Genomic DNA, 23,497 nt, shown 5'->3' on the forward strand with positions numbered 1-23,497 from the left:
ATTTGTAAAGCAGATAAAATGTCCATTGTACTGAAAAGCCTGGAAGTCCCTTGCTGTATGCTAAACTAAAAAAGAAAGTTTCAGCTATAGACACGGTTTATTAGGATCGCTGCCGCAGTTCCACTTGTGGCCACTAGGTGGCGGTAGATGAGACGATAATAAGTGGCTGTAGTGACAAGCAGCAGGATATTTAAACCTTATGTACAGATGTAATGTACTGTAAATATAAAGCAATAGAAGAAAAGAAAGCTTGAACCTTTCCGTGCCGAAATCACTTGTCCCCTGCTCTCCTTTTTCCATTCTTCCTCTTTCTTCACCTGCAGACAATCAGCCTTGTATTTACTCTTTGCTGGGAGTGGTAAACACACAGATTAGAGCAAACAGAAAAGTTCAAGCAGATCAGATTACTCCATCACCATCCTTCCTGATCCCCCCTTTTCCCTGCTCTGTTCCCTGGCTGACACCCTAACAAGGAGGATTTCCTGCACTCATTACAAGGTGACAGATCTACTAAGGTGACAGTCCCCTTTAATGGATTCCTGTAACCTTCCCTGGGTGATGATCAGAAGACAGAAATGTAAAATGATCGCTGTGATAGAGGAGACTTGCCTGGACTTCCCACACAAGGCTGTGCTGATGGCAATGCATTACTAATTGTCGGGATCCTCACCTCTTTGGCCAGAGCTCACAGGGGAAGACCCCCCACAGCACTCATTCTTCTTCAAGTTGACTTTTATTTGTTTCCTCCCACATCCAATTCGATGTGATCAGATCCAGCAGCAACCTCATGGACAACCTAAACTCTATATAAGACCCATGTGGTGGGACTGGCATGGTTCACAGTGACTTGGAGGAGCTGCAAACTTCTCATCTCTCTGCTATAGGGGACCCTGAAGCACCCAGCAAGGTAACTGTGCTGATCCATCCTGCTCTGCAGGTGCTTGCTGTCACTTTTTTTCTGATGGCTTTTCTATGATAACTTCTAGCTCTGTATGTGATTATGACTGCTACTGCTGTGTTCTTTAATGTATGATGTGTAGAAAGAGTGCTGGGCTGCCTACACTTTACACTTGGAGCGCAAGCCCTGAAGGATGCTCAGCTTCACTGTCAGATTGAACCATACTGATAGAAGTCTACTTTCTTTCCTCCCAACCTAATCTAGAGCTGTGGATCCCTACCTGACTGCTGCATGAGAAGATGAGGGATGTCATGTACAGCGCAGTGCTGGCCATTCTGCTCCTATTGCTCTCCTCTGGATACTGCAAGGACAGGACTGACTCCAATAACCTCACAGACAAGACTCTGCTCAATTTTATCATGAAACTCATCAAAGACTTTAAGAAGTATAACCTGGAGGAGAATCAAGTGCAATATCCCTCCAAACAAAGTTATTACTCTGATGAGAAGGAGGATGTTGAGTATGGAGCCTATCAGGAGCAGAGAGTAGGTAAGTTTGATAACTTTGATAAGGAAGTGCAATAGTCTGCTATGTGTGATTGGTGCTTTTCTCAGGGCTATGCTCACTGTAAAAGGCAAGCTAGGCAGATGCCTAAGGCAACAGATTCATGGTGCCAGATCATTTATGAGACATTGAAAATAGGGATGGCAGAAAGTCAGAATGGGCATTGCTTAAAGTGCTATTAAACCCAAAAACAAAAATGTAATATAGTGCACCTTACTAATTCTTAGATTTGGTTTCTGCATTTCTTTACATTTTTAAATTTTCTTTCTTTCTGTTTTCACCTGGTGATCCTGCCAATAACACATCTCTTGTATTAGCGTGCCTACACTCTGGATGAAGGAGCACAGAGATACTCTTGCACATCAGTACTGTTAATCTGGGGGAAGTGGAATGTTAGATGCACTAGCAGATTTAGGCTGTGTTTACACATATGCAAATTGGATGAGGTTTCCCCACATCCAATTCGCATGACAGGAGAGTGTGACCAGCTCTCAATGGAGCCAGTTCACACATCTCCACGGCAGCCATAGTCCACATTTGGAAAGGGTCTTGTGCGTCTTTGGTTCTGATTCACGTGCGAATGCAGGCAAAATTCGGACCTGATTCGCACCTGAATCGGTTAACAGGGACCCACCGGACCCCCTGCTGTGAGCCGCGGCTTCAGCATGGGTGAACCCAGCCTTACACTTTTTAAGCAGTTACAGCAACATTTCTTATTTTTTTCATTTTTTAAATAAAGGTTTTACATAATTAAATAAAAGCTGACAAGTGTAAGCACCCCTCTCAGTGGTAAATGGATTGCCTCAACCCTCTAACAGCTACATCTGTAGGACAGATGATCCTGTTGAAAAACAACAGATTAACTGGCAGGCTCACCAGCTGAAAATAAAAGAAAGACTAAAAGAGAAAACGAATGCAGCTACCACATTTAAGAATTGGTAATCTGCAATGTGATAAATGTTTGTTTTTGAGTTTAATAACACTTTAAGGCATCACATTTTTTATATAGTACCAGCAATTTATCAGGAGCTTTACATATTTTGTATGGTCACATCAGTCCCTGCCTCAAGGAGCTTATAATCTACAGTCCCTACCACACATGCATACATATACATACTAGCTCCAATTAACCTACTAGCATGTTTTTGGAGTTTGGGGGGAAACCAATGCAAGGTCATGGAGAACATGTATACTCCATGCAGGTAAACTCGTGAATGGGATTCAAACTGATGACCCTAGTTCTACAGAAGTGCTTACCACTAAGCCACTGTGCTACATAAGGTAGTTTTTTGCTGAGAAATGTGGTGCTGGAAAGCAAACTAGGCAGCTACCAAAGTCACCATGCATTCATGCTGCAAGTTCATTTAAAGTGCACCTCCACATTTATGACATATTTGGTGCTGGAAAGCAGGATATATATATATAAAGCCTGACCAGGGAGCTGTGTGAAGCATTATATAGGTCATATATACTGTACCTCCACCTTTATGAGAAATTTGGTGCTGGATAGCAGGATAAAATTCATGGAGTAAGGTCTTCTAAAGTAAATTCAAGAACAAAAATTTATAGTATTGCAGCTTACCAGCCCTAGATGGGATGGCTGCATTAATTTTCTTTCTTTTTTTGTTTTTTGGTTTTTTTTTTTACATTTTTTTCCCCTTTATTTTAATCTGGTGATCCTGCCATTAACACTCTTCTTGTTCTAGGAGGACAACTCACCGAGCAGTGTTGTCACCCTACAACAAGCAGTGCATAACACCTCCCTCTCCCCCCCCATAATACAGAGAGATGTTTTGTAGTTCATGGAGATAGCAGGGAACAACAATAACTGATAACAATCCAGAAGCACAGAGTACAGTTATCCGCTCACAAGTCTTCTGGATTGATGAACAACTGTTTTCCTTTTCACCTATCGTACAGATATAATAAAACACTTTTAATGGTATACTTAACAGAGCATGGGGCAAATAAAGGAAATTTATTGTTAGAGTTTACTTACACATTGATTAGCACCTCCACTTTTCTGACACATTTGGTGCCAGAAAGCAGCAGAAGGCATTGGAGTCATGGAGAAATTTAACCCACCACCAAAAAATGTAAAGTTAGCAGCTACAAATACTAATTACAATCTAATCCTAATATTAGAACACTTACTTGTCCAGGGGTCCTGCAATGCCAGCACCCTAGCTTAGCTAGTACCACCAAACTTTTTGGACAGATCTGATACTGGAAGGCAGGGTATCAAAATTCAACATTTTGCAAGTGATATTGGTGACCTTGCTTTTCATGTTATGCTTATATAGGTTTTTGATATATCCTTTGGGTAATACTGGAAATGTCCTTATTCTGGCTTTACAAGCAGGCTTTGTTTTATTTACCATGCAATCCAATAGTGTAGGATGATTGGCTGGTGGCTTGCCAACAACTTTGTGTATATTATTGCAAACTAGTTTAGGCAAAACATATTAATGGTGTAGTAAATAATAGCTGATTGATGTTCATTTTCTTGACTTTCCAGTTTTCAGTTCAGTTTGCCTGGGCACATACATTGAGTAGTTGTTCACAGTTTTAGACAGCAAAGTTAGATTACTTAAAATAAAATGTAAATCCTAAGAGAAAAAGGCTAGGCTCACTGCAGAGGCAAACCAGGCAGATGCCCAAGTCAATAGATTCATGCAAAGTCATTTAAAGTGTGCCTCCACATTTATGACAGATTTGGCTCCGGAAAGCAGGATAGCAAAACGCCAAACCAGGGAGCTGCCTAAGGCATCACATCCATGGGGTAAGGTTATTTAATCAGTACCACCAACTTATGACCAATTTGGAACTGGAAAGCAGGGTATCAAAATAATACATTTTAGAAATGATTTTAATGACCTTGCTTTTATGTTAAGCTTCTTCAATCTTTTGATATATCTTTTGGGTAATGCTGGATTTTGTTCTGTGTATTGTATGATTTTTTTTTTTTTTTTTTTTTTTATGGCAGTAGTACATTTTTATACAGCACAGCATTATATTGTTTCCACTGTTCTCACAGCGCAACAGGCAAGATGTGAACATTCCTGATTGGGAACAGAGTAATGTCTGGACTGTTTACAAACATGTTACAAAATAGTCATTTGTCAAGTTCTTTTTTGACTGTCCTGAATATCAAGTTACCATCCTGAGTTCAGTTTATTGTTTTTCCTAAAAGATCACATTTCTACATTTTTTTTTTTTTTTTTTTGGGTTACAACAAATTTACTGTATGATTGATGGCTTGTTAAGGCTATGTTGAGCATATAAGGGCATATGAGACGTTTGTTTAAAGTATAATAGTTACAAGGTAGAAGTTTGTTTTGACTTTTGAATTTGTTGATCTTTGTTTTGTTTTTTCTTATTTTGGCTTCACCAGTAGCCTTTGTTTTACCATGAAATCCAGTAGTGTAGGAATGGTTGACTGGTGGCTTGCCAACAACTTTATTTAGGGCATGCTAGTTTAGGCTACTGCTGCGACTTGAAAGTTGTGCAATTTTGCCGCGATTTTAGGAAATGCCTGTGTAAACTTGAGGTCTATGGACCTCAAGTCGCATCAAAGTCGAAGCAAAGTAGTACAGGGACTATTTTGAAGTCGGTGCGACTCAAAGTCGCACAGATATGAATGGTTATCATTGGGAATCATGGGGTACGACTTACCTGCTGATTAACTTCATTTTATTGACTTTACACTGTTAAATTTTCTATGCATCCTCCCCATTACCACGACCTTTACACAATGTTGCCCGGTCACCCACATGGACTAGTTGTTCACTATTTTAAGCAGCAAAGTAAGATTACTTTTACACTGTAACATTAAAGTAAAATGTATATCTTAAGACAATAAGCAAATGAAAAAAAAAATGTCAGGTAGAGTTTGTAGTAGTGACCAAAGTACTTTGAATAGCCTTCTTATAGCTAAGAAAACACATTTACTGCTACAGGGTAGCCGTGCTGCCCAGGGTCACGTGTGTGTGTGTGTGTGTATATATATATATATATATATATATATATACACATGATCCTGCACTTCTGGTTATCGGTGAAGGCGTGCCACCAGTGGCTCACCCCTCGCTGTGATTTTACACAGCAGTTCGCCGGCACCCGCTGATCGTTCGGTACACTGACAGAATGGCAGTCAGTCTATGTAAACAAGGCAGATTGCCAATCTGTCAGTACAGAAGGCATGGATCCTGTGTTCCTGTAAAGCAAGAACACTGATCCACGCCTTCCACTAGTAAAAGCACCTCCCCCACTACACTGAATCACCAGCTAGGCACACATTTAACCCTTTGATCGCCCCTGATGTTAACCCCTTCCCTGCCAGTATTATTAGTAGTGACAATGCATATTTTTAGCACTGATCACTGTAATAATGTCACTAGTCCCCAAAAAAGTGTCAAAAGTATCAGGTGTCTGATTTGTCCGCCACAATATTGCAGTCCCACTATAAATTGCTGATCGCCGCAATTATTAGTAAGAAAAAAAATACAAATTCCATAAATGTATCCCATAGTTTGTAGACGTAATAACTTTTGCGCAAACTAATCAATATACACTTATTGGGATTTATTTTTACCAAAAATGAGTAGCAGAATACATATTGGCCTAAATTGATGAAGAAATTAGTTTTTTTTACATTTTTTTTATTATATGTGTTTTAAAGCAGAAAGTAAAAAATATTGTCTTTGTTTTTCAAAATTGTCAGTCGTTTTTTGTTTATAGCGCAAAAATAAAAACCGCAGAGGTGATCAAATACCACCAAAAGAAAGCTCTATTTGTGGGGAAAAAAGGACATACATTTTATTTGGGTACAGTGTCACACAATGTGCAATTGTTAGTTAAGGTAACACAGTGCCATATCACAAAAAATGGCCTGGTCAGGAAGGGAGGTAAATCTTCTGGAAGCAAAGTGGTTAATGAAAGGTGTTACAACAGTTCTATCAATGTGTAGCTCAATGGCTGAGCAATTGCTCGGTGCTGCATTGCCACTTTCAAGAGATGTCCTGGGTATCTAATGCAGCTGCTGATAACCAAGGAACACTTGGATAGGAAACAAACAGCTCTATAGCAAGCTACAAAACATCAAAGAAAATGTTTAGAGAGATTTGAAGGTGCTGATAATGTTTCCTACAATGTTGCTGCTAGTATGGCTTTGCCCTTTTATTCGTTTTTATGGCTTGGGTGGCTATAGTGGACATTCACAGTGGATCACACTCTAGTGCAGCATTTCTCAGTCAGGGCTTTAGGAACCGTCAGCTTCTTCAAGAGGTTGTTAGGGATTCCTTGAGCAGAGAACAGTGGTGGATCTATCTCCCCTCTGATGGTGACTATCTGGGATCAGTGAAGCTTCTCTCTTCTAATCTCACAGGTAAGCAACCACTGATGCCAATGATCTTTTTAGCTGGCTGAAAGGGGCCCCTTTCCTGCAGATCTTCCCCTACCAATTATTAAAGGGAAGAGGGAGAGGTACAATCCCAATGAATGACAATTTAAAGTGGCATTTTCCCTTCTGATCATCAGTGTTAGGTAGGGATGAGCCGAACATCCCCCTGTTCGGTTCGCACCAGAACTTGCGAACAGGCAAAAAATTTGTTCGAACATGTGAACACCGTTAAAGTCTATGGGACATGAACATGAATAATCAAAAGTGCTAATTTTAAAGGCTTATATGCAAGTTATTGTCATAAAAAGTGTTTGGGGACCTGGGTCCTGCCTCAGGGGACATGGATCAATGCAAAAACTTAAAGTGAAACAATAAAAGTGTAATATCCCTTTAAATTTCGTACCTAGGGGATGTCTATAGTATGCCTGTAAAGGGGCGCATGTTTCCCGTGTTTAGAACAGTCTGACAGCAAAATGACATTTCAAGGGAAAAAAGTCATTTTTTTTCCATCATGGATGTGGAGCGGCCCGAAAAGAAGATGAAGACAAGAAGATGAAGACAAGAAGATGAAGAGAGAAGCGTCACACAGCGGGAGCCTCCCTCCATGCCATCATGGATGCGGAGCGGCCTGAGAAGAAGAAGGGAAGAAGACGCCGACACCGCGGAGGAAGATGCCGGACGAGAACACCGGAGGAAGAACCAGAAGAACTAGAAGAAGATGGAGGAAGAAACCGAAGGAAGATAGAAGAAAGAAGAAGCATTTAAATAAAGGAATTGTCAAAAACTGTCTCTTGTCATTTTTAACATTTTTGACACTTTTTTAGTGAAATGGTAGGGGTACCCTTACCATTTCACACAGGGGGGAGGGCCGGGATCTGGGGGTCCCCTTGTTAAAGGGGGCTTCCAGATTCCGATAAGCTCCCCGCCCGCAGACCCCCACAACCACCGGCCATGGTTGTGGGGATGAGGCCCTTGTCCTCATCAACATGGGGACAAGGTGTTTTGGGGGGCTACCCCAAAGCACCCTCCCAATGTTGAGGGCATGTGGCCTGGTACGGTTCAGGAGGGGGGTTGCTCTCTCGTCCCCCCCTCTTTTCCTGCGGCCTGCCAGGTTGTGTGCTTGGATAAGGGTCTGGTATGGATTTTTGGGGGGACCCCCGCAGTTTTTTTTTTCACATTTTGGCGCGGGGTTCCCCTTAAAATCCATACCAGACCTGAAGAGTCTGGTATAGATTTTGAGGGGGACCCCACGCCATTTTTTTTTAAACATTTTGGCCGGAGTTCCCCTTAATATCCATACCAGACCTGAAGGGCCTGGTATGGAATTTAGGGGGACCCCCCACGTCATTTTTTTTTTTTTTAATTTTGGTTCGGAGTTCCCCTGTGGGGAATTCCCATGCCGTTTTTATCAATGAACTTTTATGTGTATTGTCGGACCGGCAATTCATTAATTGCCGCGAGTAGTTTAAATGACTTTTTTCCTTTGAAATGTCATTTTGCCCTCCTGTACCTTTTGTATTGAACTGTACTGTAATTGTGTTGTCCCCCTTATACATTGTAAAGCGCTGCGTAAACTGTTGGCGCTATATAAATCTCGTATAATAATAATAATAATAATAATAATAAACATGCACCACTTTACAGGCATACTATAGACACCCCCCAGGTACGAAATTTAAAGGGATATTACACTTTTATTGTTTCACTTTAAGCATTATTAAAATCACTGCTCCTGAAAAAACGGCTGTTTTTAAAACTTTTTTTGCATTGATCCATGTCCCCTGGGGCAGGACCCAGGTCCCCAAACACTTTTTATGACAATACCATGAATATAAGCCTTTAAAATTAGCACTTTTGATTTCTCCGATAGACTTTTAAAGGGTGTTCCGCGGCATTCGAATTTGCCGCGAACACCCCAAATTGTTCACTGTTCGGAGAACTTGCGAACAGTCGATGTTCGAGTCGAACATGAGTTCGACTCGAACTCGAAGCTCATCCCTAGTGTTGGGTTGGTTTCACACTATCTTCGAATGCGGCTCACAGCAGGGGTCAGGTGCATCCCTGTTCACCATTTCAGGTGAACCCCTCCTTACATCAGGGTCCCCAGAGAGCCCCCCCTTACATCAGAATCCCCAGATAGCTCCTCCTTATATCAGGGTCCCCAGAGAGCCCCCCTTTACATCAGGGTCCCCAGAGCCCCCCTCATTACATCAGGGTCGCCAGAGAGCCTCCCATTACATCAGGGTCGCCAGAGAGCCCCCCTTGCATTAGGATCCCTAGAGAGCCCCTTCCTTACATCAGGTTCCCCAGAGAGCTCCCCCCTTATGTCAGGGTCCCCAGAGACCCCCCCTTACGTCAGGGTCCCCAGAGACCCCCCTTACATCAGGGTCCCCACAGCCCCTCCTTACATCAGGGTCCCCAGAGACCCCCTCCTTACATCAGGGTCCCCTATGACCCCCCCTCCTTACATCAGTGTCCCCAGACAGCCTCGCACGATTTCAAGCCCGCATTTCAGTGCGAGTTCGGGGGTGATTTGAAAGATATCTGTGTGGGTTCATGTACAGATGCCTATTGAAATCACCCCTGAAGTCACCAAAAGTAGTGCCGTTGCCGGCAATAAGCTGCGACTTCACATGTCAAATCGTGCAGATGTAAATGGGGGCTAAAACCTAGAAGCTGATTGGTTACTATGCCCAGCTGAACCAGATTGTGTGTGCAACAGTTTTAGTAAATCTCCCCCATAGCGTTCACAGAGTAGTGCACATGACCGCAACTAACATGCACCGCTCAGGAGCTCACAGAGGATGCTATAAGTACAAGGATGTAGAAAAACACATTAAGAAACATTTCATGAAAATAGATTACAGAGACATTAAGTAGTAGATGAATATGGATTATTTTTGTAGCATAAGGATATTGTTTAACCACTTCAGCCCTGGAAGATTTGGCTGCTCAATGACCAGAGCACTTTTTGGGATACAGCACTGCGTCGTTTTAACTGACAATTGCACGGTCGTGCTACGCTGTACCCAAACAAATCCTTTTTTTCCCACAAATAGAGCTTTCTTTTGGTGGTATTTAATCATTTATGCGGTTTTTATTTTTTGCACTATAAACAAAAAAAGAGCGACAATTTTGAAAAAAACACAATATTTTGTACTTTTTGCTATAATAAATATCCCCAATTTTTTTAAAAAATTGCAAATTTTTTTCTCAGTTTAGGCCGATATGTTTTCTTCTACATATTTTTGGTAATAAAAATCGTAATAAGCGTATATTGATAAGTTATAGCATCTACAAAATAGGGGATGGATTTATGGCATTTTTATTATTATTTTTCTTTACTAGTAATGGCGGCGATCTGCGATTTTTATTGTGACTGCGACATTATGGCGGACACATCAGACACTTTTGACACATTTTTGGGACGATTGACAATTATACAGCGATCAGCGCTATAAAAATGCACTGATTACTGTGTAAATGTCACTGGCAGGGAAGGGGTTAACACTAGGGGGTGATCAAGGGGTTAACTGTGTTCCCTGACTGTGTGTTCTAACTGGAGGGGGAGGGGACTGACTATAGGTGGTGACAGATTGTGGTTCCTAGCTATTAGGAACTCACAATCTGCATCTCCTCTCAGAACAAAACAGGGACTTGTGTGTTTACACATACACGTCCCTGTTCTGTCTCTCGTGCCCGTGATTACTCGTGGCCGGCGGTCATCGCAACCGCCAGTCACGAGCATTGGCACCCCCGCAGTGCAGCGGGCCTGCTATCCCGCTTAAAGGAGCTGACGTACAGCTTCGGCGGCTTGCGGGATCGTGCCAACATGCAGCAGTATAATGACGGCGGCTGGTCGGCAAGTGGTTAATGATACTTTAAGGACCAATACCCATAAATAAATAATATGGCAATCTTAGAATTAATAGAAAAAACTAATTTTTTGACCTTGCCTACATAGCTGTGGGAATATATCTCAATATAAATTGAATTTTGTCTTCCAAGAAGTAGTTACAGTATACTACAACTTTAGCCATTGCTGTATGTTGGTTTTAATATTTAAAGCAAGCTTTATGCTAGACAGACACACATAGGGGGTTGATTTTCTGTTTACTATGCAAGTGAATTTTCCTTAAGCTTAAATTAATACATGTGGTGAAAATCCACTTTGCAAAAACAACTGAATCATGTGCAAGGAAAAAAAAGAGATGTATTTTTGCTCACACATCATTGGAAGATGGAAGTCAGCAGACCTTCAACCCTAAAGGAAAATGCTTTTGTAAAGTGAATAGCCCATTTGCCTTTAGTAAATCAACCTCACAGTTTCCTAACAAATTCAAACAGGTTTTAATGGCAACGATTTCTATTCAGATCAGAGCTCCACTACAATAAAAAATGAATATTTGTATATTTATATCCATGTGACATTGAAGCTTTTTTAGAGTATTGCTAAAATATGGCCTTGTGTATGACCAGCCTAAGAGCTAAGGGCAGTGATTATGGGTAAAGAATGATTATCTATTCCTTAGCAACCAATCGGCTTTCATTTTATTAATCTCAAATTAGTGACACACCAATTCTGAATAACCCAAATGACTGTTACGTATAGGCCAATATATATTTGTAGATTTATTAGAACACCTGACTATATTTAGTGTTTTCCAAGATCTTCATTCTATGGTAAAAATAGCCACGTTTTACACTAATTCTCTGCTGTTTTATGTAGTGGGTACATTGGAGTGTCTTTTACTCCTGGACAAATAAATCGAAAATTAGACTTCCAGATTTAAATGCTTTGTTACACCTGCTGAATATGTACTACTTGCTGCTTGATCTGCCATATCATATACTGTAATATAGGCTATAATACATCTAGGTTATAGGATTGGTAAAAGTAGACAGATCATACTTGTTGGCATTACCTGGGTGTTGTGTAAGCTGGTGCTGGAGGCTGAGTGTTTCTGGATACTGTTTTTCTCACATGCTCCAGCTTGTGTAAGTCTGTCTACCTCTATTCTTCAGCCAAGTATGTAAGCCAGGGTATGGAACTACTCAAGAGGTTGGAATGATCCTTTTAACTATCTCAGCAAAATGATATAACCTTCACTGGGTATACACCATCCAGGACTCTCAATATTAGCACTGATGTATGTATAAGTGCTCTTTTTTGCTTCATTTAAACTTGAAATAGTAGAGATAAGTTCAGCATATCTCTTGTTAATATCCACACTGAAAAAAAGAAAGCACTAAGGTCTTTCTAGGATAGCACTAAAAGGATATAAATTGAACACATACTAGAGATTTATTACACATCCCAGCTTTATTATTCACATCATATAAAAATTTTAAAGAATTACTTATTTCATACAGTACTCTTTTTAACATGCTACAAAGACCACTGTTTGCATTATATTTAGTGGACCATTTCATGGTTAAAAAGATTGTGCAATGTAGTTTCTTGCTAGTCTGGGTTGATGGCACTCTAGGGCAGCATTTCTCAACCTTTTTACAGTTGTAGCACCCTTTAAAAATATGCAAAATATCTAGGTACCCCAGTCTAAAATGTAAAAAATGTAAATGTTACTTATCAATGGAAAATCTGAGCCTGGGACAATGCACACAACCGCCTTAATGAAAATAAATTCATATTGGAAGCCTTTTCACATCAGAGGTCCCCCATGACATCAGAGGTCCCCTATCACATCAGAAACCCCCCTTCACATCAGAGGCCTCCCATCATGTCAGAGTCCCCCTTAACGCCAGAGTCAGCCCTTCACTTCAGGGGCCCCCATCACATTAGAGCTCCCCATATATCAGAGGTCCTCTGTACATTAGAGCCATTCTGATCCTGGGCAAACTGGGTCCCATGCTTGTGGCACCCCAGGGCAACCAAGACGACACCTTGTTTGAGAAACACTGCTCAAGGGCTCTAGCCCAGTGTCATCCAGTTTGTCTTTTGTCTTTTTTGGAAGTCATAGCATGTTTCTTGTTATTATAGCATGCAATAAACAATACAAGGATTAGAGTACCACATGCAAAGTGCAGTACCCATAGTCACTAGTGTGACTCCAGCTTCTAATTGGTAGCTATATGATTACTACAAATGACGCTTTAAACCTTACATCGTTTATTATTATTTATTATACAGGTTTTATATAGCACCAACAGTTTGCACAGCGCTTTACAACATGAGGGCAGACATTACAGTTACATTACAATTTGATACAAGAGGAATCAGAGGGCCCTGCTCGTTAGAGCTTACAATCTAGCTTACTGAATAAGCACACACAGGTAACATATTTAGTGTTATATGTCCATTCAAGGTCAGTAATCTATAAAATATGAACAGTAACAAGGAGCTATGAACCTAACGTCACCAGCTATATATATTTAAGGACACAGCCAAATGTATTCATGCACAAGTGTATCATCAGCACATAACTGTTGTGCAAAGTTATGCTCATACTTCTCAGAATGGAGTGGTGTGCATTAGTAGACATACCTTCATGTACAACAAAATCAAGAAGAAACCTCCACACTTCTACTGAAGGGAGCAGTATGTGGTGTAGAATGGGGTCAATGCAGCTTTAGGATTTTGATGTATTTACACTCCCCATGATAGCTGAAGCCAACATAGGGATACTTACATTGGGAAAATGTATTGTGTGACCATGCAAAATGCTAACATTTGAAAATTGAAAGAAGTGTCTAAAGTATATGTAGACCCCTTTTACACTGAGGCAGTTTTCAGGCGTTTTAGCGCTAAAAATAGTGCCTGTAAAGCACCTGATAACTGCCTCCCATGCCGAGTGCTCTCACACTGGGGTGGTGCGTTGCAGGAAATAAAGTCTTGCAAGCAGCATCTTTGGAGCGGTGTAGCAGCGCTGTATACAGCGCAGCTACACTGCCTCTGCCCATTGGAATGAAAAGCACTTCGGAAGCACCATAACACGGGCGCTATTAACCCCTTCTTCGGCCGATACCCGAGGTTAAAAGTGCCCTGCTAGCGGCTGAAGAACATTGCTTAAATATCGGTAAAGCCCCGCTAAAACTAGTGGTGCTTTACCACTAACAGACCCGCCACCCCAGTGTGAAAGCAGCCTAAAGGCAAAACCTTGTTTTTTTCTTTTTTTGGATAGAGGGAAAAGGGTTTTGAACACCTGTCCGGTTTTTATTACTGTCTGTGTCCCTCTTAAATTGGTTGTACACCCTGTACAACCACTTTCACCTGCAGGTAAGCCTATATTAAGGCTTACCTGTAGGTGCTGGAAATATCTCATAAATCTCCACGGTTTAGGAGATATTTACAATAAAGCCATGTGCCAATGTCTGCAACGCATGCGCACTTTAGAAAGGGCAGATCGTGCTGTTTCTAAAGGGGTCATGCTATGACAGGCAGCTCCCGTGCGCATCCCGTTCGAGGCCCCGGAAGGAAGAGGGGTGAAGATGGACGCTCGCTGCTAGAGGGGACAGCAGTGACATTGCAGGCTTCAGTTTCAGGTAAGTGACACATAATGGGCTACTATGCGATGCATAGTAGCCCATTATGCTTTACCTTTGCAGGGAAATAAAGAGGAAGAAAAACCCATCAGGGTTTACTTCCTCTTTAAGGAGATTCACCCTCTCCACTTGTCCTGTTTATCGTTATCTCTGAAAGTGATAGAAAATCTCAAATTTCAGGTTGTCATCAAAACAAGAATTGAGGGGAAATCTTCCAATGGTGATAGTAGTTCTGGTGGCCCTGGTGACTACCATAAATCCCTTCACATTGGAGGGGTTTACTCTCATGAATGAAAAAAATGTCATTATTCCTGCTTTGATGCACTTTTTTTTGTACTTTATAAAGAAGAATTGTGAAAAAAACTGTTTTCCTTACTTTCTGCTATGAAACACTATTTTGCAAGATTTTGCCTTAATGAAGAAACATATCAGTATTAAGGTGATTAATGTGTGTGCAACCTTTACAAATTTAAATCCTTTGAAACATCCCACAATAATTGCTGATATGTGGCATTGGTTGGTGGCACTTTAAACCTGGCCAAAAAATCCCACAACATTGTTGGTTGGTGGCCCTTTCACCACCACCTGCCTGGAGGATTTAATGAGTGGATTAATTAATTAAATCCTCCTCCTTACCCTTTCTCCGCTGTGCAAAGAAAGGGAGGATATTCCGATTTAACAATAGTACTGTTTACATTTGTGACTGTTGTGACAAGCCCATCATATATACTTGGCACAGAGCTGCTCCAATCTGCTCTGTGCCTTTAGCCTATGGTCTATACTGTCCAATGACAGGAGGAGCAGAGGCATTGTGAATGCACACAAATGTGAACAAATTTAGACAGCCTGTCAGAATAATGCTCCTCCAAGCGTCTGTTTTCCTACAATGGCCAGGAGGGGGGTGGTTAAAAAAAAAGTGCAAGTTAGTTTAAAGTGTACCAATCACAAAACAAAAACAAAAACAGAAGGGATCTAGAATTGTCATCAGTTGCACACGGAATGGTAAGCTTCACCCCCATGTGGGACCTGTCAATTCACAACTCATGACAGCTCCAAACATGACATTATGGAGAGGTAGGTGACATGCTGTATGCTTCCCATACCTGGAAGTACCAGGATTTTTAAAGATCTTTGGTGTAATAAGAATGATGGGGGAGGTGCCAGCAGACACTATATAGGACCAGCCATGCACACACAATCCAGCCACTAAACCAGGGGTCCCCAACCCCTGAGCTGCGGACCGGTGCCGAACCGTGGCCTGTTGATGACTGGGCCCCACAGCAGGAGATGAGCAGCGACCGCAGTGCACACAGACCATGGTTGCCGCTGACCTCCTGCTGTGCAGTTATACCTGTGTGTTCTCTCCCTGCTCCTCTGCCCACCTGCCTGACGATGTCATCCAATCAGCAGGGCAGGGGGTGGGAGGAGCTGCAGATCGGAATGAAGAGCTCCTCTCGTCCCCGCCCTGCTGATAGGATAACATTGTTGGGCTGGCGGGGGAGCCAAGAGAGGAAGCACAGACTGATGACGGCCTAAAGGGGTACTGTAATCATTACAGTGCCCCATTTACAGTGCAGTCCCTTTTATATCACAGTGCCCCCTTTACAGTGCAGTCCCCTTTACATCACAGCCCCCCTTTACATTACAGTGCCCCCCTTTACAGTGCAGTTCCCTTTACATTACAGGGCCCCTTTTACAGAGCTGTCCCTGTTACATTAATGCAAAATAGACTGTACTGTAAAGGGGATTGCACTGTAAAGGGGCACTGCAGTGTAAAGGAGGCTGTGATGTGAAGGGGAACTGAGGACACTGATAAAAAGGGGGGACTGTGCTGTAAAGGGGGACAGAGGACAGACACTGTGAATATCTGGCGCTGGCCGTTGCTCTTGAAAAAAAAAAATCCCAGAGCGCACCGCTGCACCCAGTAAGAGACTCAGGGCTAAGGACTCCAGATTCTGGGCTGTAGCCCCAGAAGCCACCCCCTAGCGACACCACTGCCAGGAAGAACTCAGCCTTGTTTTCCGCAGGTAGACTGTCTTGTCATTTAGCATGATGATGGGAGAAGAAGGCACAGACGGTACTTTTTCAGGTTGATGCCAAATATTTTCTTATCAGGAGATATTTTTCTATTTTTTTTATATCAGCCTTTATTTTAAAACTGCATCCTCCTTTTTTAACTAGACCAGAGTTCAGAATTTTCCATTAACTAAGTGCACCTGTCTTAAACAGCATTATCTCACATTTACAAAATGTTCACAGAAGAAAAATGTGAAAAACTTCACATGATATAACATCCTGCTATAACCAGTTCTCATAAATGTCGTACTAACAGTCCTGTGCTTTTCTGAAAAACACTGAGAAATTAAGGATGTTTAAAAAAAAGTACTTGTATGGAGGTGGTGTTCAGCTCATCTGGAACTATTGGCAAACCAGGGTAGCACATACCAGGAAACCTTTAAAGTGGTAAATACAGAGTAAGCGAAACCTTTAAAGTGGGAAATACAGAGTAAGCCATGAAGTGGTTTCCTTTGTTTCTGGGAATTCTAGCTGCCTGTCCATCATGCCTATCCTCTAGTTTCAATGCTTCAAGCCACTGGCCGAAAAGAAGTGGGCTAATTACAAAGAGTGCATTGGAGGATGCAGCAGCTGAGCAGGGAGCTCAGTAATGCTGCGCCTGTTAGCATGGGGGAACTACATGCTAGGATCTTTATAATTACGCAGGTGTTTGTATGTGGTGCGACTTAATGTGTGAGTTAGCGCCCCTCATAGCTGGCGGCCAAACTGTTACACTGGGTTGCACACCAGAAGGATAATGTCCTTTACACTTGACAATGACACTTGTCCAGGCACTAACTACAAAGCTGTTTTGAGGAAATGGCGTGACACACTGATTTTTCTCCACCAGTTCTTCACATGCTACACTTTTTCTCTTTAGTCAGAAGGCATGGAAGAAAGTTGCTGTATACTTTGCAAGGCCTTGCATACTCCTGGTCCAGGCCCAGTTCATAGGAAAATTCTACTATGCAGCGGGCCCTGACTTTTGGTCCCTGCCACTAGAAGGGAGCACCGTACATCCACCAATCCACCCCCCAACAGGACCTCCATCACTGGCCTCCACTCCCAAACTGGTTGCTTCTCCTTTTTCCATTACTTTCTCTCTATTACTCTGCAAATTAACATATAAACACACACGCTTTATTACCTGTTCCCATACACTGTAGAATTTCACTCTCTTGCCTTGTTTAATAATTCAGACTAGAGGATTCCCTTAACCAGCAATCCCATTTACTAAGTAAATGGTATAGCAATACAACATTTCTTCACACAGTACCATTCCAACAAACACATGGAAACACAACAGGTTACATTAATGAACAGAGGTCTTTTTTAACTTTTGCTAGAGCTTTAGGGCAATACAGTGGTGTCTTATACCTTTCCAACTTGCGAAAAATTCTCATAAAATGGTGTCTTACTCATTAATAAGCCTGCTTCAGGGTATTGTCAAGGGGTGACCCTACTTAGGTGCAGAGTCACATCTCTCTTTCTGTGGTCCTTCTTCGTCCAATGACCACTCTCCAACCCCTATGGCCCAGTCCCTACAGTTAAAATACCCCCACAACAGGAAGCACTACATGCCAAAAGGCAGACACCACAGCAAATTAACTCTTACAATACCAAACAGCACACCACAAATACAATGCACAAAGAATACACTTGGGACCTTGGGAGCCTCAGCACTGCCCCTTCAATGAGTGCTGCCTAAGGCTGCCTGCTAAACTTGACTTATAGCAAGAATCATCCCCTGATAATTAGGTGTCCTGAGTTCATTCTGACCAACTTGCTGCATGCCTGGTCTGGATTAGGTCTTCAGAAAGTATTTAAACAAGCATTTTTTAGAAGAGGGTCAGGAATGGCAGCCTCCGTGTTTGCTTTCCTTTAAACTTGTGCTTAGCAACATAGGCACAGACTTACATCAATCAATCAGAATTCCTGTTTAACTCTACCAATGTTTGCTGTACACTTTGCATTACTTTTACAAATTCCAACCGCCTGTAAAATATCTATCAGATGCAGGTGAACTAGAAAAAACACCAGAGGTCAAACATGACATATCCCATTTTGGACCCATTTTCGGTACCCCTGCAACCCTCCTCCTAGCCAGACTTGTAGCCAAAAGTTTTTACTATATGTTACATTATTATACCGTAGTGCTTATCTTTGTGAATATTGCATAAGTATTTTTCTGTTATTTTAATGGCCAATTTAACTAAAATAAGACTGACTGAAAGTTGATTGGATAGCCAAGGTCTTAGAGATTACAGGATGTACAGTATGTGTAGAACAGCAAATGTGACAGTCACCACACATTCACTGCAAACATATTTTCCTGTTCCATGTGTTTTAATTGATAGTATTTGATTCACCTGCAGTGCATGTTTGGTGAATGACACTTTCATTGTTTTATACATTTGGCACTTTACGTATAACATGATATTGTAGGCAAAAAAAAAAATCTGAATCTGACAAGTTTCAGTTCTGCATGCACAGATAGTTCACCTAAGCTAGAATAAGCTAAACAAAGCAGCAGATTTAAGTCCTTGAGGACCAATACATACTAGTGTGTTGTGGTAACGCGCATTGGTTCAGTTCAGTATCATTCACCACCATAATGCACCTGTGTGCAACATACTGTCCATGCATTGCGGCATGCTGAGCTAGATAAAACGCTACAGGTCCAATTTTTGGTTAATTTTGGTCATTCGGCAACCCATTTAAATAAATGGGCTGTCGTAACGCAATTGACGTTAACTAGTTACACAATGGACTGCTCTCGTGTAAATGGGCTGTTAAAGCTGGCTTTGCTTGACTACCTGTGTATAGTACCTAATAAAAGCTGGCCATACAATGATTGAAATGAAGCTAGTTCAATAGAGACGGATGAATTTCGATCAGTGTGTGGCTGTGGCTGCCTGACAGAAGTAGATCATTCAACTGACTTCTGTCGAAGGAAGATGCTGGAAAGCTTTTGTTGGTCACTAATTGGCTGCAGCCGCTGATCAGTGTATTTTGATAGTGGTGGGTCCTGCTGTCAGAGTACAATTTTCTGGTGGGAGGATTCCACCATCCACCTAATTTTTGTGGATGGCGAAGTCTGTTTTTTTTCTTTTTTGTTCAGCTGGCTGGTTGAACAAAAAAAAACTAACTGGCAATAGACAAAGAATTGCAGGAATGTCTATAGTGGCATGGCTTCCACTTTCTCCACAAAAATACCAACAATAGTTGTCTCCAAGAAAATGTTATCCATAAAGTGAATTAATCACTTGCAGCCATAAAAGACCATTTGTGGTGGAAATAGCCATGTTCATGTCTTTTTGTTAGTAAAGGATCACACAAGGAAGATTTGGAGTGCACATATGTAATTGATCCAAACACGCCACCTCTTCACACTGCAGAATGTTTGTTCCATCCCATGCATCTTCTTTTCTCTTGATTATCAAACCTGTGAGCAGAGAGCAGGGGGTGGGGCCAAGCTGGGCTGTGTGTCTGAATAGACTAAAACAACAGAGCTCGGGATCAAGCAGCTTCTTATTGGGCACTTGGAGGGGGGGGGGTCCTTAAGCACTGGCTTGAGACCCAAGAAGAGGAGGATCCAGGCTGTTCTGGGCAAATGCATTGCACAGAGCAGGTAGGTATGACATGTTTCTTCATAAAAAAAAAATATTAAAGTGATTGTAAAGTCTTGTTTTATTTATTTTTTTTTAAATAACAAACATACCTGCCTTACCTGGCCTGTGCAATGGATTTGCACAGAGCAGCCCGGATCCTCCTCTTCTCAGGTCCCTCTTCGCTGCCCCTGGCCCTTCCTTCCTGTTGAGTGCCCCCACAGCAAGCAGCTTGCTATGGGGGCACCAGAGCCAAGCTGCAGCTCTGTGTGTTCATTCAGACACAAAGCTGTGGTTTGGTCCTGCCCCCTTTCTCTCTTGATTGGCTAACTGACCTTGATTGACAGTAGCAGGAGCCAATGGGGCTGCTGCTGCGTCTCAGCCAATCAGGAGGGAGAGTGCCAGATGGCCGAGGGACTCATGGACATCGCTGGATAGAGATAGGGCTCAGGTAAGTAATGGGGGGGTGGGGGGGGGGCTGCTGCACACAGAAGGTTTTTTCATCTTAATGCATAATCCTCATGAAGACTGAGGAGAAGAATAAATTCAAAACCTTTGCCAACTCTCCATCTTTTGTAACCAGATTGCCTTCATCATTCTTTATGGGGCCAATATGTTCTGACCTCCCTTTCTTACTGTTAATATACTTAAAGAATTTCTTGGGTTTTTTGTATTATCTTCCGCTATGTGCCTTTCGTGTTCTATCTTAGCCACCCTGATTACACCCTTACCCTTCTTTTTACATTCTTTGTAAAGTTGGAATGCTGACGATGACCCCTCAGCCTTGTATTGTTTAAAGGCCTTCTCCTTTGCTTTTATATGCATTTTTACGTTGGCGTTAAGCCACCCAAGACCCTTAGGACTTATTAGCGCTTTTACATTTATTTCCCATTGGGATGCACTGGCTATTGCCTTTATTCAATATGCTCTTAAAGCACTCCCACTTTCCCTCTGTGTTCTTTGTTCCTAGAATTTTATCCCATTTAATATCTTCTAGCAAGGAGCGCAGTTTAGGGAAGTTGGATCTTTTGAAATTCAGTGTCTTTGTATTACCCTTGTGTTTCCTATTTGTGTGATTTATGCTGAAACTAATTGACCAGGCTGTGATCGCTTTTTCCTAAGTTGCCCCCTATTTCCACGTCTGCGATCAGGTCTGTATTGTTAGTTATCAGTAGGTCTAGTAACGCATTGTTTCTTGTTGGCGCATTTACCATCTGACCCATGAAATTGTCCTGCAAGACATTTAAGAAATGGCAAGCCTTCGCCGAATGCGCAGTTTCTTCCGCCCAGTCTATGTCTGGATAGTTAAAATCCCCCATTATAATGACACTTCCCACCCTTGCCGCCATTACAAACTGTGATAGGAGATCTAACTCTCCCTACTCCCTCTGGTTAGGGGGCCTATAGCATAATCCCAGTATTACTTTCCCCTTGGTTTCCACCCTTTTGAAGCTCTACCCGTATGGATTCCACCTCCTCCCTTGCTTCATTAGTGATGTCGTCCCTCACATTTACTTGTACATCATTCTTTATATACAGGCATACCCCTCCGCCTTTTTTACCCTCCCTATCTCTGAGATATAGGGAATACCCCTCAGTGGTTGCCAAGTTTCTGAAATTTTCACAAAATCTAAATCCTCCTTATACAAGAGTAGCTCTAGTTCTCCCATCTTGTCAGCCAGACTCCTAGCATTAGTGAACAAGCCCTGTAGTTTTGTTCGTTCGCGTACTATCTCCTTGGTTCTGAGGCTGCAATTAGGACTTATTTTTTACTTACCTCGGGTTTAGGTGCTTTAGTCAACCTACTACTAATGCCCCCAACACTACCCTCTAAACTTTGTTCCACACTGGCTACCTTTACATCAGGGTCCTCACCCCCATCACCTTGTTTAAAAGCCCCTCTAACTTTTCGGCCATCTTCCTTCCCAGCAGATCTGCACCCTCCTCATTTAGGTGCTGTCTGTGCCTACTAAAGAACCGGTAACCGACTGAGAAGTCGGCCCAGTTCTCCAGGACCCCAAACTCCTCCTTTCTACACCAGCTCCTCAGCCACTTGTATACTTTTCTAATCCCCCATTGCCTTTCTGGTGTGGCTCGAGGTACCATTAGTAATTCTAAGAATACTACCTTGGAGGTCCTATTCCTCAATTTAATTCCTAAATCCTTAATCACTTTTTTAGGACACTCCATTTCCTCTGACTTTGTCATTGGTGCCAATGTGCACCATGACAGCCGGGTCTTCCCCGGCCCCTTCCAGTAATCTGTCCACCAGATCCATGATGTGCCGAGCGCGCAGTTTACAACATACAGTTCGGTGCTTTGGGTTTTTGTGACAGATTGCCCTCTCTGTCCCTCTAATAATTGAGTCCCCTACCACCAGAATTTGTCTTTCCTTTCCCTTGGCATTACCCCCACCCTCACTGGGCGAGTTTTTCCCCTGGCAAATAGGGGCGTCACTCTGCTCCAGCAATGCTGGTCCCTGACTGGTTTCACCAACATCACCCAACAGAGCATACTTATTGGAATGTTCCATCCCAGGATCGGCCTCCCTGACTTTTTACCCTATACCCTTGCTGACTGTCACCCATCTACTCTGCTCTGGTGCCTGCACCACTTTGTCTCCATCCGTCTCTGCACTGGCCCCTGCCGGCACCTGCTGGGTATGATCCCAACTCTCCTTTAGTATGGAGAGTCTTCTCAGTGTTGACAGTTGCTTCCCTAGATTCAGAACCTGGGCTTCCAGGGAAACAACATTCTTACATTTTGTGCAGCAGTGCATTTTGCACATTCACCTTTGTTTAAATTATTTAAGCATGTCAGTGTTCCTGATATTCTTCCATTTCCTATCTACATGCATGCACTCTAGTTTCAGCTAAATGTCATTTATCTATGCGGGCTACCTGATGGTGACAACGGCAGACAATAAGGCATGGTTGTTCATAGTCCCTTCTGGAAGCACATACACTATATTGCCAAAAGTTTTGGGACAACTGCCTTTCCATGCACATTAACTTTAATGGCATCACAGTCTTAGTCCGTAGGGCTCAGTATTGCGTTGGCCCACTTTTTGCAGCTATAACAGCTTATTTTGGGAAGGCTGTCCACAAGGTTTAGGAGTGTGTCTATGACCATTCTTCCAGAAGTGCATTTGTCAGGTCAGGTACTGATGTTGGACAAGAAGGCCTGGCTCGCAGTCTCTGCTTTAATTCATCCCAAAGGTGTTCTATCAGGTTGAGGTCAGGACTCTGTGTAGGCCAGTCAAATTCCTCCACCCCAAACTCGCTCATCCATGTCTTTATGGACCTTGCTTTATGCACTGGCGCACAGTCATTGTGAAGTTTTCTTAAATTTGAATGCAAAATTGAAAAAACACTTTAATTTCTGTCCAAGATGATAATAAGCCCATGCCTTTACAGTGCTAAGCCACACCCACTATAAAACTGTGTGCATTCAGTCCTGATTTTACCT

At 42.3% G+C, this 23,497-nt stretch overlaps 1 protein-coding gene across 3 annotated transcripts in view; it reads left to right on the top strand.

Moving 5' to 3' along the window:
* Nucleotides 1–209: 209 nt before the first annotated feature.
* The window catches only part of ALKAL2 (ALK and LTK ligand 2), a 114,174-nt gene continuing 90,886 nt past the window's right edge, over nt 210–23,497 (top strand). The window contains exons 1-3 of one of the 3 annotated variants that reach the window (XM_073625458.1): nt 210–907; nt 1,163–1,447; nt 4,176–4,244. In XM_073625458.1, coding sequence (XP_073481559.1) covers nt 1,198–1,447; nt 4,176–4,244 — 319 coding nt within the window. In that variant the 5' untranslated portion in view covers nt 210–907; nt 1,163–1,197. The remainder of the gene's footprint in view (nt 908–1,162; nt 1,448–4,175; nt 4,245–23,497) is intronic. The other 2 variants (XM_073625457.1, XM_073625459.1) reach the window with 2 other exon arrangements.

Source organism: Aquarana catesbeiana, linkage group LG04 (assembly GCF_042186555.1).
Source record: "Aquarana catesbeiana isolate 2022-GZ linkage group LG04, ASM4218655v1, whole genome shotgun sequence".
NCBI classification, from domain to species: Eukaryota; Metazoa; Chordata; class Amphibia; order Anura; family Ranidae; genus Aquarana; species Aquarana catesbeiana.